General features: G+C 39.1%; 2 protein-coding genes across 3 annotated transcripts in view; both read left to right on the top strand.

Moving 5' to 3' along the window:
* rabgap1l (RAB GTPase activating protein 1-like) overlaps positions 1–15,648 on the top strand; it is a 117,085-nt gene that overhangs the window by 36,901 nt on the left and 64,536 nt on the right. The window lies entirely within an intron of this gene.
* Positions 5,716–7,413, top strand: gpr52 (G protein-coupled receptor 52). Its single transcript, XM_030728084.1, has one exon. The coding sequence runs from the start codon at positions 6,223–6,225 to the stop codon at positions 7,339–7,341; it is 1,119 nt and encodes a 372-aa protein (XP_030583944.1). The 5' UTR covers positions 5,716–6,222; the 3' UTR covers positions 7,342–7,413.

Raw genomic sequence — 15,648 nt, forward strand, 5'->3', positions numbered from 1 at the left:
TCGGGGCTGCTTCTGCAGTGATGCGGACGCTGCACCGGTTCGTCGTGGTGAAGAGGGAGCTTAGCGTAAAAGCGAGGCTCTCGATTTACCGGTCGATCTACGTTCCTACCCTCACCTATGGTCACGAGCTTTGGGTAGTGACCGAAAGAATAAGATCGCGAATACAAGCGGCAGAAATGAGTTTCCTTCGAAGGGTGGCTGGCCTCTCCCTTAGAGATAAGGTGAGGAGTGCGGCCATCCGGGAGGGGCTCGGAGTAGAGCCGCTGCTCCTCCACATCGAAAGGAGCCAGTTGAGGTGGCTCGGGCATCTGATTAGGATGCCTCCTGGCCGCCTCCTGGGTGAGGTGTTCCGGGCATGTCCCACCGGGAGGAGGCCCCGTGGTAGACCCAGGACACGCTGGAGAGATTGTGTATCTCGGCTGGCCTGGGAACGCCTTGGGGTCCCTCCGGATGGGCTGGAGGAGGTGGCTGGGGAGAGGGAAGCTTGGGCTTCTCTGCTTAGGCTTCTGCCCCCGCGACCCGGCCCCGGATAAGCGGAAGAAAATGGATGGATGGATGGATAATTCACACTATTAAGAAAGGAATATATATATATATAAAATCAACAAACAAGATTAACCTTACTGTTTCCACAGTAGGAAAACAGTTGAGGCTATAAAACGACATGTTGCCTTTTATCCACAGCTTCAGAAAAAATTGTATAATTTCTGTAGTTACTGTAGGTTATCTGAATCAATCAACAAGACAAAAATGACTCTAAGGCAGATTTTATGTTTAGTAATTACACTTTGCAGCTTGTGTGTACTATGTATGCAGCTGAAATGGTGTAATCACTCAGTAATTTTAGTGCCTTTTGCATACTTTTTGATTTGATGTAGAATTTTTAGTATTGACTGAAATTAAGATGCCATGCCAAAATTAATTAAAATAATTTTGGAATTCTGATGGCGTTACAAAGACTCCTGACACTGATGGCCTGCATTAAGGAGATTTAGCCAACATCATCTTTGGTCACTTCTTTGTCTCTGCCTGCATACCCATTGTAGCTTAACTCTTGAAGTACTCTGTGTCTTTCCCCTTCCACTGCAGTCCCACGAGCTTGTATCACCTAATTCAATAAATTTGAAAGAATTGCTATGAATAACGTCATTAGCAATTTTATGTCTAGGTGTTAATTAATTTTAAATTTGATTTGTCAATGAGAGATATAGTAGTAATGTTGTTTATTTGCAGATTAAGCTAGATAAAAATGCTCTGGGAAGGAATCACTTAATATAATCAACAAAATGTTATTTCATATCCTCGAATTTACAGTAGAAACATGCAACACAGGGCAACAGGCTGCAACACTTGGCTGCAGCAGTCTTACAGCTTCACGTATTTGTATTAAAACAGTAATATCAATGTGTGACTGCTTCTGAAAATGCAACATACAGCTTTGACCTGCATTTCACTCAGAGGGACACCTACCTTGTCATACTTATTTTATTAAAGCAAAAATTTATACTAAGTTTAAGTACTAAGACCGCCTTTCTACTGTCTGTTTATACTATACTAGACTGTGAAGATGGCTGAGAGATCCACAAGGACAACAGGAGCTATAGAATGATGAATATAAATATCTCAGCGTCACCTTAGTTGTCATAGAGGTCTTTACTAGTATGTAGTGTGAGATTAAATGAGTATAATAGATGGTGATTTCAGTCTGTTTTTGACCTTCATGCCCGCTTGACCATACAGTCACATTTATGATGTATGCAATATCCATGATGACACTGTGTGTGTATGTGTATATTATATTTATTTATTTATGCACCATATGCTTTTTTTTTCACCCCCAAATCAAATGTACATGTTTTCCCCTGGTCTAGCATGTTATTTATCCATCTAGATTACTTTGGTGTAAGTGTGTGTTGCCCAGTTTGGAAGATGGCCTCTGTGGAAATTTCTGCCATCAATCCATCTGTGCCATCTATGGAATCAGGTGGCACTTGCTTTGTGTTGTTGGTGATCAGAGTTAAAGCCAGGTGAACCCACCTCCATCTATACAGTATTTTGCCAGAGCTCATGATATTTCTTACTGAAAGGAAACATCTGCATTATTTCTTATATTTATATACATCCCCATTTCCCCCAAGTTTTTTCTTTTTGTGACTTTCCCTGCAATTGCCAGCCAGTGCACCACTGAATCCCAGTAATAAGCTGAAACTTATTAAAGGGTTTGAAGACAGCACTAAAGTTTTAGTCTGAATCTCTAACAATAATGAGATGGCCTTCGTCTATTGGATCCTGCACTGTATTGTCTTCCAACAATATTTTGCATAATTCAGGAAGTCCAAATGCAACTACCCTCTTTACTTATTAACTTGGTTGGAGTGCATCCCTGCTTTCAGTTTCTTGAAGTCCACCTTGATGATGACCTGTTCTTGATGTCAAAATTTGCTTCCCTATAAAGTAACTAAACCTAATAATACCTTCATTTCCGGAGGTTTTCAGAGCAACCCAAAAGGGCTAGAGGAGCCAACATTTCCAGGCTAGGAACTGGCTTTTCCCCAAGCTGTTATCTTAACCTGGCTACCTGCTGAACTCTGCAAATACCTGACCCTTGTCATGTTTGAAATACTATTTGCAGTAGTTTTCACTTTTTTTTTGTATGTTTACATAAGAGTCATAGGGGACTAAGTGATTAATTGGTGTCTTGAACGTAATGGTGAACAGCCTGGCACTTCTTTGACTGTGCTCTGGATAAACCACCAAGCCAAACACCTTTTAATGTAGATATAAACTCCCTTCTTATGCTGGTACATTGCTGTTTAGACTGAAATCAGCAGGAGCCCAGGCACGGAGGAGGGAGGGATGCTGGGAAGCAGTGAAAGGTGAATCAGCCTCCACCTTTGTTTCCAAGTGGCCCCGCTGGCTTTGTTTTGGAGCAGAATGAATTATTAACGGTGGCCTTCTGGTCGTGTTTTTCATCAGTGTCCACCTCCAAAGGTAAAGAGCACTGTGATGAGAGATGTTCATTGACTGGCTCCTTCCATAGTGACAGCAGAACTGTCTACTTGAACCTTTTTTTTTAGTCCTCGCTTTATCTAACTTTATTTCTTCCTCTGACCAATTTTTTTATTGCCCTGTTGAAGTCTAATTTTGACTCAAGCATATTGACTTATGCGTCGATCAAATTCTAACACTTGTAATAGCTAACAAAGTCGTGTTACCAAATAAATGGTATATTCTCTGTGCTGTAACTTTCCACAGCCTGTCTTTGCAACTTTTAAGTCAAAGTTCATTTTGGTAATATAACTGGTTTGGTTGGCGTGTGTATTGCTGTGTCAAAGGTTATTAGTTCAGTAAAGTAAGGTAATACTAAATGTCACTTGAAAAAATATGCTTTAGACATTCTGCTAAAATTAATTTCACTAAATTTAATGATACTGTAGTTTATAGATTTGAATTATTGCTTAATGTCTAATTGTTGAAAAACATGATAAAGTAAACCCAACAAAAAAAATTAAGTCTTTACTTACTTATTTCAATAGGAAACAATAATGTTAACAAAGTTAAAATTTTTGATGCACAATGCTGGCCAGTGTCTTTCCATCCACTCTTTAGATTAGCCAGTTTACTGTCACTTGATCCTTTTCAGGATGCTCCCAACTGGCTGAAATACCTGGCAACTGTAACTAAGGGGCAGAGATAAGTGTGCTAAGCTATTGGTAAATAAGAATAAATAAAGAAACCAGAAGAACCTGGAGTCTGTCTGGATAATGGAGAGGATGAAGTTTACAAAAACTAACCATCCAAGATGTTTCTTAAGATAATGGAGGTTTATTGACTATATGTGGCCATATACACTGTTTATTTGTTAATTAGTTAATTTTAGTGGCAAGCTGAGACTGAACGCTTTACATACAGTGACTCATCGATGTTTATATTGTCTGTTTGTATTTTAAATGCAGTTGGGGGATTTTTATGTATAAAAACAAATTGTTTTTTCCCTTTTTTATGTTGGACAAAGTATATATGTAATGAAGGGATATGTCACTAAAAAGGAAAGGGGTAAAAGTGAGAGGGGCCTTTTAGTTAACAAAAATAGACTTTGAGAGATAAGTGATATGTAAATAGGAAATGTATCCAAATTTACCTCTGGGAGAAAGCCAGTCTGAGGCAGGATAATGTGGCAGGGAGCCTCAGGTGCAGCTGGGAGGGGAGGAGGCAGGACTCAGCAGCGAGAAGGAGGGAGGGTTTCTGTTTGTGTGTGTGTGTGGAAAGAGAGAGAGACTTGAGTGTGCAAGCTAGAGAGATTGTGTGGTGAGGGAGGGAGAGAAGTGTAAGCCAGTCACAGCATCTCTCCTCACTGCACCAGGGCTGAGGGACTCTCCGTCCCCTCGCTTCCCTCGCTGCAGATTTAACTCATTTCCATCAGCGCAGTCATCCTTTTTTTTCCCTTTCATTTTTACTTGCTGCTTTGGACAGATGCATTGCATTCATATCTTTCTGTGTGCCTGGATCTGAGGATTTATTAATTAAAAACGTGGGTTTTCCTGTTTATCGGAAGTAAAAGGGGCCATTTGCAAAAGACAGGGACTCCGACTGGGACTTTGTCTTCTCTTTATGCTGCTAGAGTGGATTCCCTTTTGTTGTACTGCCAGTGCTTTGTTCAGTCGACAGACGCACTGAGAGAAGAGTTAAAGATGCTGCAATAGGACCCCCTCCACAACTAAGCAGAACGCATACTTGAAAGGACTAAGGCAAGTTAGAAAATCTGTGGTTGCATTAAGCACTTGATGAGAAGGTCCTGAGCCCTTCTAAGCACTAGTAGTGTTTCAAGAATACCACAATGAAAATGGAAGTAGCAAGTTTTGTAGGCTAAATAAATGGATTTTCGATTCATCCCCAAACCCCTCTCTGCAAGTGTCTGCGACAGGATTGCTGTGGAGACCCAGTGAGTGGAGCACTGAGTTATTCAGATGGCCTCTCATTTCTCCTGGAAAGTCCTTACACCTGCCTGCATGGGAGTCTGACATTAAACACTTTCATCAGCTGTTGGACTTTTATTTTGGCTTGTCTTTTGCAACTTGCAGTCCAGAACGCTGAGAGGCAAGTTTGCACATTTGGATTTAAACTTTATATCACTTTGTTGGCAGAACTCATCTAGACTTATCTAGATGCGCTTGGTCTTTACCTCATGCTGCCTAGGGATGCCTTGTAAACACATTTTCCCTCACCACCATGTGTGCTGAGAGAGCTGTGACATTATCTCCTGCGGAGATCCCCATGTTGTTCTAGCCTGTGTCTGTGTTTTGATTCAGACAATAGCTGGGCATACATGGGCTCCAGACACTGACCAGAGGACCACCAAAATAAGGGAAGCCTGCTGTTATATAGTAAACACTCTGGCACCCAAGTGCAAGTTTGGATTGTACTAAAGGGTTGATTCACGGAAACATTTTTAATTATACATCCAGACAGACTCTGTATAAGAAGCCTTTTTGTTGTTGTTTTTTAAAATTTTTTATTTATTTATTTTTTTTTTTTAAACATCGTGGTCATCTAAAATGTATTTTTGAGCTATAACTGCACCCAGAAAATCTCACCTATTCTTAAGGAGTTAAATGGAAACCATATGCTCCACATTTGTTTGATCTCTTCTGAGGATGAGTAAAGTGAGGGGAGCATTGTACTTTGCGTCATGCTTTAACCTTGTGTGATTTTCTCCCTCACATCATCTTTGCTCTCTGCCCTTGTGAGGACATCTCATGCCCTCAGCCTCCTGGTGGCAACTCTCATTTAAATCAGACGATGAGGCCACAGCCCGGAAGGCAAAGCAGCAAGGAAGCTCACCTTTGGGATACATGCTGGCCAAAGCTTTAGGTTCACCGAAGGAATGCACCTTTTTTCTTACTACTCCTGACTGTTACCCACCCCCTACTTTCACTAACCATGCATTATTGGAAAGGAGAGCTGAACGGGTTGTCCTACCCTCCTGGTGGCTGTATTGATTTTCTTCCAGTTTGTGTTCATTTGATTGAGACCCAGCAATATGAGAGTAAGGTGAATGAGAGCATGAGCATGCTAGGGAGGATATTGAGCTTTGTGAACTGAGGTTGGCTGCAGACGTCTGGTGCAACACGGAAGGGAGACTGACAGATCTCCAATTTCAGGCCAGCTGCTTATATGGGTGACAGACTGCAATCCTGACCCACCTGGATAGCACCCAGAACAATGAACCAGTCTGAACTGACAACAGACCCTTCGCTCACTGCCAACATCAGCCATGGAGACTTCTTTCCTGGCAGGACTTCGAACCACTCCTGTCCCTTGGGCTTGGGGCTGAATGGAGGCCTAGATGCTTGTATTCTGGAGACTGCTGTGATTGTACTTTTGACAGTGCTAATTATTGCAGGGAACTTGACAGTGATCTTTGTGTTCCATTGTGCCCCTCTGCTGCACCACTACACCACCAGCTATTTCATCCAGACTATGGCCTATGCTGATCTGCTGGTGGGTCTTAGTTGCTTGGTGCCCACCCTGTCTTTACTCCACTACCCAACCAGTGTGCAGGAGCCAGTCACATGTCAAGTTTTCAGCTATGTCATCTCTGTTCTAAAGAGCGTGTCAATGGCCTGCTTGGCCTGTATCAGTGTGGACCGCTACCTGGCTATAACTAAACCACTGTCTTACAACCAGTTGGTAACTCCATGCCGTCTACGAGGCTGCATCACTCTCATCTGGGTCTACTCAAGTCTAATTTTCTTGCCCTCCTTCTTTGGTTGGGGTAAGCCAGGATATCATGGGGATATTTTTGAGTGGTGCGCACACTCTTGGCCGACCTCTGCCCTCTTCACAGGCTTTGTGGTGTGCTTACTCTATGCACCTGCTGCCCTTGTGGTCTGCTTTACCTATTACCACATCTTTCGCATTTGCCAGCAACACAACAGGGAGATCAGTGAACGACGTGCACGTTTTCCCAGCCAGGAGATGGAGGCTGGTGAAGGGAATGGTGGTGGGCATCATGGAGGGCATGGACCAGATCGGCGCTATGCGATGGTACTCTTCCGCATCACCAGTGTTTTCTATATGCTTTGGCTGCCCTATATAATCTACTTTCTGCTAGAAAGCTCCCATGTGCTGGATAGTCCTGCCCTTTCCTTCATAACAACTTGGCTGGCCATTAGTAACAGCTTTTGCAACTGTGTCATCTACAGCCTGTCTAATAGTGTGTTCCGGCTGGGCATGCGTAGGCTCTCGCAGACTATTTGCTCCTTCAGCCATTGTGCTGCAGATGACCGGGACTTTGGGGAGCCTAAACCAAGAAAGAGGGCAAACTCATGTTCCATCTGAACAGATGGCTCTTACAGGATGAGGAAACAAGAATCCCAACAAGCTTAGCAACTAGTTACCTTGTAGTTAAATTGGCTGCACTTAACAGATAACTGTTCTATCAACTTGTCAGCTGACAACTGTGACATTACCTTGGTCACTGGTGATTGCATTAAAAGCCTTTCAAGGAAATGAATGCAGTATCTAAACTGAGATTACAAGAGATATGGGTACCCTATGATGGCTTTTATTCTGCAATACCATGAAGGCTTTCTTAGCCTTTACATCTCACTGTATGTCATCAGTGAAGTCAGACTTAGTGGGAAGACAAAACTGTAAATTCCAAAAGATTCACAAATATTTCCTCAGAAATCAAATGTGACCATGCTGTTTCATGTCTGTTAAGCTTTGTTAGTGGCTGTGATTTAGATCAACCTTATAATGTATGTCTTCATGCTTTCTGTGACTGTCATTGGTCAATACAGCGTGATCTACAGTTGTGTTCACAAACCTGTTTAAAGGTTATAAATGGATATTAGACTTATCCATATAAATGTTACGACAATGACAACAGCATTATGCTGCTGATAAATAAGACGGTATAAGGCTTTGACTGTTTTAAGAGGAAAGTGAGCATAGTGAGATAGATTTATAGTCATGATGTCAGGTGTTCTGCCATTTTTTTGTTTCTATTCAAAGGGTGATTGGCCAACCGCTGAGCTCACAGCTGCTTGAAATTTAAATAAAGGTGTTTGCTCAGACCTTTGCTAAACATTTTACAAAATGAATAAGTGCTGGCAATCTTAGAAAGTGAACCTAATGTAATGCTGTTGTGACAGTTATGCAAAACATACCCCTACATTACAGCATTATACCAAGGACTGTGCAACTTGTAAGAAGCATTAAAACCTTTAAATGAAATGACATCCGTGTTAAGGTAAACAGAATTACTTAACAGGGATATTTATCAATAGTCATCAAATGTCCATCAAATCAGGTATTGCAATGTGACCTGTACAAGATTGTTTACCAATGTAAATATCAACTGAATATCGCTGGTCACCAATTGATCGGTGCACCCCCGCTAAAAAGCACCTTATTTTCAAAATTGAGACAAAAGATAGGTTAGGCTTATCATGGTCTGATACTAAGGCTACTACACTGAAAGCAGTAAATTAGTGCTGTCAGTAGATAGCGCAGTGTATTGTTTTCTCGAGGTCCCCATTTGTGTTTATACCCCATTGGTTTAGCATTCCTGATGTGGCTGTTATGAGTATTCAGTCAGTTTGATGCATGAGTTTATGATTTTTAACCAGTCAATAAATCATATCCTTTCTTTACATAAATGATAACTGGATTGTGAATACACAGATGAATATGTAGTATAAATGCAAGTATCCAAATATTAATTTCCACATTATTTTCGGTAATGGATAACACAATTTAACAAGATGTTTGTCTTTGACAAGCAAGTGTTATTTTCTAACATTTTTTATTGTAAATCAATAGAAAATGTCCATTATTCCTGTCAGACATTGCTTTTGTGGATTTTAGATTGATTTTTTTTTTATTTTTTGGCCCCAAAATAGCTACATTTCACAATTTTTTTTTTTTAACTATTTTTGGACACAAAACAGCAAACATAAACTTGAAAGACACAAATATTTATTTTTGAAACTTCTGAAATAAATCTTTAAAATTAAAATGAGCAGGTTTTTTTTTTTTGTTTGTTTTTTTTAACTTGCGTGAAGGGTTAGGGTTCATTGCTATTTTTTTTTTTCTTTTAATTGAACATTTTTACCATTTTTGAAACACTATTTCAATATTTGAAGATAAAAAAAAAAAAAGCTTAAAACCTAAATGAAAACCACTAGTAACTGGCAGTATATGGGAAATGACAAATTTGTCAAATCATTGTCTGAACCACAAAAGCAAAGTTTTGGGATCAAAAATGTTTTCTTTTGTTTTTAAAGTTTGTTTACATGTACAGAACTAGAAAAACATAGTTTAAACCCAAAGACAAGACAAAAGTGGAAATTTGTTACCTGGTGTAATTTGTAATATTTTAATTCCAAAACAAAAATTTTCTAAAAAAGCTGCTTTGAGGATGTAGTTATTTTACTCTTGAGTATGGCTTTTAACCCACTAACAAATTCACCTTGGTATGGAAGTAGGGATAGTGCAGGGCTTAAGATGTCACAAGCTTTGTGTGCTTTGGGTGGTGCAGGTATCTGTGTTAAAGATAATTGTGGATATTATTTTTCCAGCAGCAGATGACAGGGGCTAGGATTAATGCAATCTGATCTGTCTGGAGGTTGGTGTGTAGTCAAAAATGATCTGATATAAAATTACATGTTTAGTTGTGTAAATGTTTAAGGCTATCGGTTGCTTACCTGGTCTTTGCTTGTTGAACTACTGGTCCAACAATGCTCTTTATTTTTCCATTATCTTTTAGGTATGTCAATTCTGTAATAAACATGAAAATCAATAGCCCTTAAACTACAGACCCAAGGACTTAGGGGAAAATGATAAATTGGCAGATGAAATGTCCTCTGTTCTCATAACATTTGTGCATCATTTGGAGTCTTTAATCAATTGTGTTGGGGATGGTATTTTGCTGGGTTTTTTTTGGAGATGGTTATTAACTCTAAAGGGTCAAAGCTATTGTGTTGTACTCTACCCTCGCATCTTGTTTAGTGTTTCCTAATCTTGTGCAGTTGCTGTACAAGTTCAAATGGTGTGTGGTGTTAGAGCAGCCTACAGACTTCCTTTGGTTGTGAATTCTCATGCTTTATTACAGCACAGTATAGTAGTATAGTCATTCCAGTTGATATAAAATGCATTTTTCTTTGATCATTCTGTGATCTTTTGACCAGTGTCAAAGGATAAGTCATTTCACATTAATACAGGAACAGTCTGTAGCCAAATTACTTGCAGTTATTTCCCTTTTGGCTGCTGTAGTAGTGTTGGTCATTTGTGGTTTAGGCCCTGCTTGTAGTGTATAATGACCATGCAAGAAACCAAGAGACACAGCAGACTCAGCTCCTAGATATTGTAACTCTCCATTCTATGCTGCTTAACCCCTTAACTGGCAGCAAAAAAATCACCTGACAAAAACTACATAACGCCTTCTGGTTATTATTGGCTCTGAACAACCCATTTCATAGCCTATTAATCGGCTGCGTCTGGTCCGCGGGCCGAATGAAGTGCATTTATATGGCAGGCTAGACCCGCCCATTTTGACTGACACCTCATTCGGCCAATAATGTTAAGAAATGGGTTTCCCAGAGCCAATAATACTCAGAGGGCGTCACGTAGCTTTGTCAGGTGATTTGGTGCAGCCAGTTACATGATTGGCCGAATGACGTGTCAATAAAATGGGAGGGTCTAGCCTGCCATATAAAAGGGACTACAAACGGCCCGTCACCGGGCCCTTGCCAGTTAAGGGGCTAACACTTCTTTGTGTAGATCATTCCTCATTTGCTGCTTTAAGTGGTGTTTTTAACTAGGGGCAGTAAAAATGGGTCTTATACTTGTTAAATTTTTTGAAATGTTTGACATGCAGTACGTGAGCGTTCCAGATTAGTTTTACTGGCCACCTCAAGAATATAAGCCAAGATTTGGTAAACCAGCGTCAGCCTCTTTTGGTTTATCTACAGGCTCTACTTTTTTTCGCCAGCCACTTTTACTTCAGAGTTTTGTGTGAAGCAGGTAGCGTATAGTCAATTTGAAATTGTTCTGTTCTGTTCTTTGTGTTCTGGGAGTGACTGTCAGTGGTGTTTACTATAAGTGCTGGCAGTGTTCTGTTTTGTTTATTCAAATTAGTGATTTGAGAGAAACAAAAAAAGGAGTCTGAGGCCAAAGTGGAAAGCTGTGGTAATGTGTGTTGGTCTGAAGTGGAACCATCAGCATTCTTAAACATACTCAAGTTTGTTGATTCAGTGTTGGATTACAAATAGTTGCTTTATGCAACTTTAATGCATTATAGATTGTTTTGTTTACGTGCCTAAAGGTGTGTTTTGTAGGAAAAGTGTAAAAAATATCTTGAGATGTGATTGCCATTACATGGACATGCTGCACTTTTTAAAAACATTTCTCCAGCTACCTAAACATACCTTGTGAAATTTTACACATCCAAGGATACATTGCCACTGGACTTCGCTTTTCATTACTTTGTGTTAAGTTCAGGGGGGTTTCCACTTGAACTGAGAATGGGTCAATTCATAAATTTATCACAGTCAATGTGATTCTTGACTTCAAAGTTACATGTTCTACTATTTGATATATACGTCTATAGATATGTCCAAGTGAACTCACTTCAATAGCCATATGATCTGGCATATATGAGGTATAACAGTAGAGAACTGTGTCAAATACTAGACTTACAATATATATATATTTTTATTTTGATAGCTTGTGTTTTTGTACTCCTTTTGGGAGCATAGTAGTGGGGTAGTAGATGAAATTATTAGGATCTGAATTAGTGCTGTATAATCTTCACAATGTGGTGACAATAACATATAAGGCAAGAGAAAGCAAAACTCTGTAATAACGTAAAATAAAATAGCTCAGCTGTAACACATATAATGCAAAAGCTGGAATATTTAATTAAAGTGGAGATTACAGTAATTGGTCTGAAGATGCACAAATATTCATTCCTTTAGTAGGCTTTTATGTAGCAGGTCATGTGAAACGTGGTCCTGGCACATGGTTTCAAATCAAAGTGCCACTTAATGAATATTTAAAAATAAATTGTTTGTGTGTCTGTATTACATTGACCAAACTGAAGTGATATTAAAAAAAAAATCTAAACTGTTATGTTGGTCAAAGAGGTCACCTTACTTTTAAGTGCTTTGATAGAAGCTTTTAGTAAAAAGTGTTTAATTACAGGATATTATATATTTATTTATTATGTTATGTTTTAAACCTTTATACAATATACTGCATATGGGTATGCTGTATGTATAGTGTGTGTCTCTGCTGTACAGCCAAAAAAAAAAAAAAAAAAAGCAAACAAAAAAATTCTGGCAGGTATTGTGGACCCATTTTTGTTAAATCAACTAGGCTGCTGATGTTTTGAGTAGGAGGCGAGTGTGTTAAATTACACAGTATCTATTTTTTTAATTTGAAATTTTGTCAAAGGCTATGGTTTTTGCTGTTGCTGCCAACCTAATAAAGGTGAAAATAGTAGACATTTATATCCGTGTAGTTGCTTTTGTAAAGTGTGTGTGCTTCTGTACCATCAATCACCAGTTAGCCAGCTTTCTTTCACACCCATCTGAACTCTCTAGAGATGCCTTGATATTTTTCTCTGCTTGGCACCTATTTTGAGGGAATGTTGAAGAAAATGGAAACATGGGCTTTTTACTTTGTAGCTGAATCACTGACATTGATGGGATGTATTTGATAAGCTAACACCCACCTCAGCAAACATTGGGTACAGCAAGAGGGTTTGATATACAAGTCATTTTTGAAATGTTTTGAATGTGTAATAGAAAGGTAGCCATGTGCACATTCATAAATAATATAAATCCGGGAACAGAGAAGGGCAAATATCTCTGTATGTTGTCTTCTGACTCCTTGCAGAGAAAGAATGGAATAAAAATTGCAACCTAGTGCAACTGCAACTACAGCCTACACTCTTATCATTTCTATAATGATCATATATCTATTTAAACTTGTGCCTCTGAGGGTAACTCCCTCTTAGTTGTGATGCATGCTGATTCTTTTGACACAGACAGTCAGTATAGACATAGCTATGAGTACAGTACATGTAGTGTATCCATTCCAGATTTGTATCCTCATCCTACACAACAAACACAACAAATGACAACATTGATTGCTTTGCAGTGTAGAAACAGACAACATAAAGACTAATTTTGTCAGAGTTTGGTCTTTTTATTCTCCTTTCACCCACCAGAGAGCTAATTGGATAGTATTCGTAAGGTAACATCTCTGCTGCAGAGTATTCTTTTACTGGTATTAGGACTTAAAAGACCTTCATGTCCTCTATTGGGGTGAACATTTTTCATTATAAAGCCTAATCCTTTGTTCTTGATCTTAAATTGGCCTTTCAAATTCATACTGCCTGTAGACTACAGGCAGTATGAACAGCCATAAACCCACTGTCATCACCTAGTGGAGAGAGAAGCAAGAGGAGATGGAGTGAACTATTTGGAAAAAAATTGAAAATAGTCTCGCAAAAGCAACTGAGTCAGAAAAGATGACAGGCAAAGTGGTTAGATCCTGTTAAAATAAGAAGTGCAAAACCGAGGATAAGGAAGGCGAATGGTAGAGGAAAGAAGGAGTCACAGAGTGAGGATGAAGGGAAGAAGGGGAAATGCATCTTTTTCAGCTGAAAAAGGTAGTTTTTTTTAAGGTTGTTTTTTTTTTAAATTTACACTCATAAATAACTTGCAGTAAAAAATATGAATCAAATGTGTTTCTGTACTTCATATAAGACAGTTTGTTTTTATATATCTTTCCAGCTTTATACATTTCTATAAATTAAACGCATTAAAAAAAGGTATGTACTATAACAGAAAGCTTCACAGATATTGTTTTTGTTTTTTCTTTTTAATGTACTTACTGAATTAAAAAATATATTTATTCTTTCAAATGAAACTGTAGCATTCAAACCAACTATTCAGTGAAACCAGGAGCAGTTTCCCAGTCCAAGCCTGCTTAATATTCATGGCCAACACTATATCAGGAATTCCCTTTTATTTCCACAAATGGTAGCACTTGCCTCATGTCCTCATTCCCTTTCCATCCTGCCACTCTCCTTCTTCCGTCCTGATTGAGAAAGGACCACCTGACCCTCTTTTGAGGTGGAGAAGTCATAATTGGAGGGGAAACCAGTCTCTGCGTGCTAATGGCGGAGCCTTGTGGCAGCCACCAAAAGCCTTTGATGGCACAAGGAGGACACATTCATACACCCACACACCAACACTCTCTCATACATCTTGCATTGCCTCCATTTCTCTTTGAAAACATGAGCTGCGGATTGTGGGAGCTGATAGATGACAGATATTAATCTAGTCATAGCCAACTGTGTGCCTGTATAGTGTGTAATGCAGTTCTTAAACTTGAATTTAGCCATTGTGAAGCCAAACCCTCATCATCACACCTTATTAGGTTTTATTTTGGGGAGGACAGTGAATTTTTAAACCAAACATCAAGCCATTCAATAGACATTTTACTAAATAATAAAAATCATCTCCAGGGTGGCTCTTACAGATATGTCAGTGGATTATTGAAGTTCATCAGCTGAAGGACATCCCTACAAAGTTTCATGGCAGTCAATCTATAGTAGAACTATTTCAAAAACTGAGATGACTGGTTGATATTGCCATCCTTACAGCCTTCATCTTTCTAACCACATTCTTCTGGTGTTCTCAGCATACCTTCTTAAAAATGGTTATGTTGGTATATCTTTGCCTAAAACAAAAAAAAAGAAGAAAATTTTAATATAATTCATAAAGATCATCAAATTTTCCTTACTTTGTCTCAAATGAGTTGAATCTATCTCATCATTAGACAACTTTGCAAACCTAAGCTGTGTTGACTTGTTTAGTCTTTTTCTAATTGTAACATTTAACATGCGGAGTCTGAGATGTAGCTCTTTGTTTTTGCAGTTTTTCTGAGCATTTCATGGTCAGATTTTGGGGGGAATTTGCTGGGATGTCCATTGGCAAGATTGTGGTTTTGTGTTAACGTGCACCTGAATGCTTCAGACCAGCAAACTGCTAAAACTTCTACTTTTATAGAGGTGCTCACACTTGCTAATGATACATTAATCAAGCGCATTTGATTAGCAGTATCCGGCTGCTACTTACCCTTTTAATTCCTATGGAAGCAGTAAGAGTGTATTTAGTTTTTTTGCATAGAGTCCTGTCCTTGTGTGACTGTAGTTATACATTATGGAGCAGCATGGTGATCTATTAGAAAGTACCTGCAGTTTCATTACAGTATGCAAGTGCCTCTCAGGTGAATATATTTTTGAGGACTTGACATTTAATCAAAGTTTCTTTTAACCATGTCAGTATTTATGTAATTGTCATGGTGACAAAATGGTCAGTGGTTCAATCCCCACAGTGGACCTGAATCTTCTTCAAGGGCTCCAGAGCAATAAACAGAACACTTAGCTACCCACTCAATGCCCTGGATGGGAACATTGGAAATGTCTAAAATGTAGAATCACCAGCAGTCTTCGCCAGCTGCTTTTAAGTTCAGAATTCTATTTTACCTTTGGACCTGATGAGTGCCATAGGTACACTTTGTCCATCAGTCACCACTCTACTAAGAGCTTTCTCTTCCATCTCTTCT

The sequence above is a fragment of the Archocentrus centrarchus genome, chromosome 4 (assembly GCF_007364275.1).
Source record: "Archocentrus centrarchus isolate MPI-CPG fArcCen1 chromosome 4, fArcCen1, whole genome shotgun sequence".
Lineage (NCBI taxonomy): Eukaryota > Metazoa > Chordata > Actinopteri > Cichliformes > Cichlidae > Archocentrus > Archocentrus centrarchus.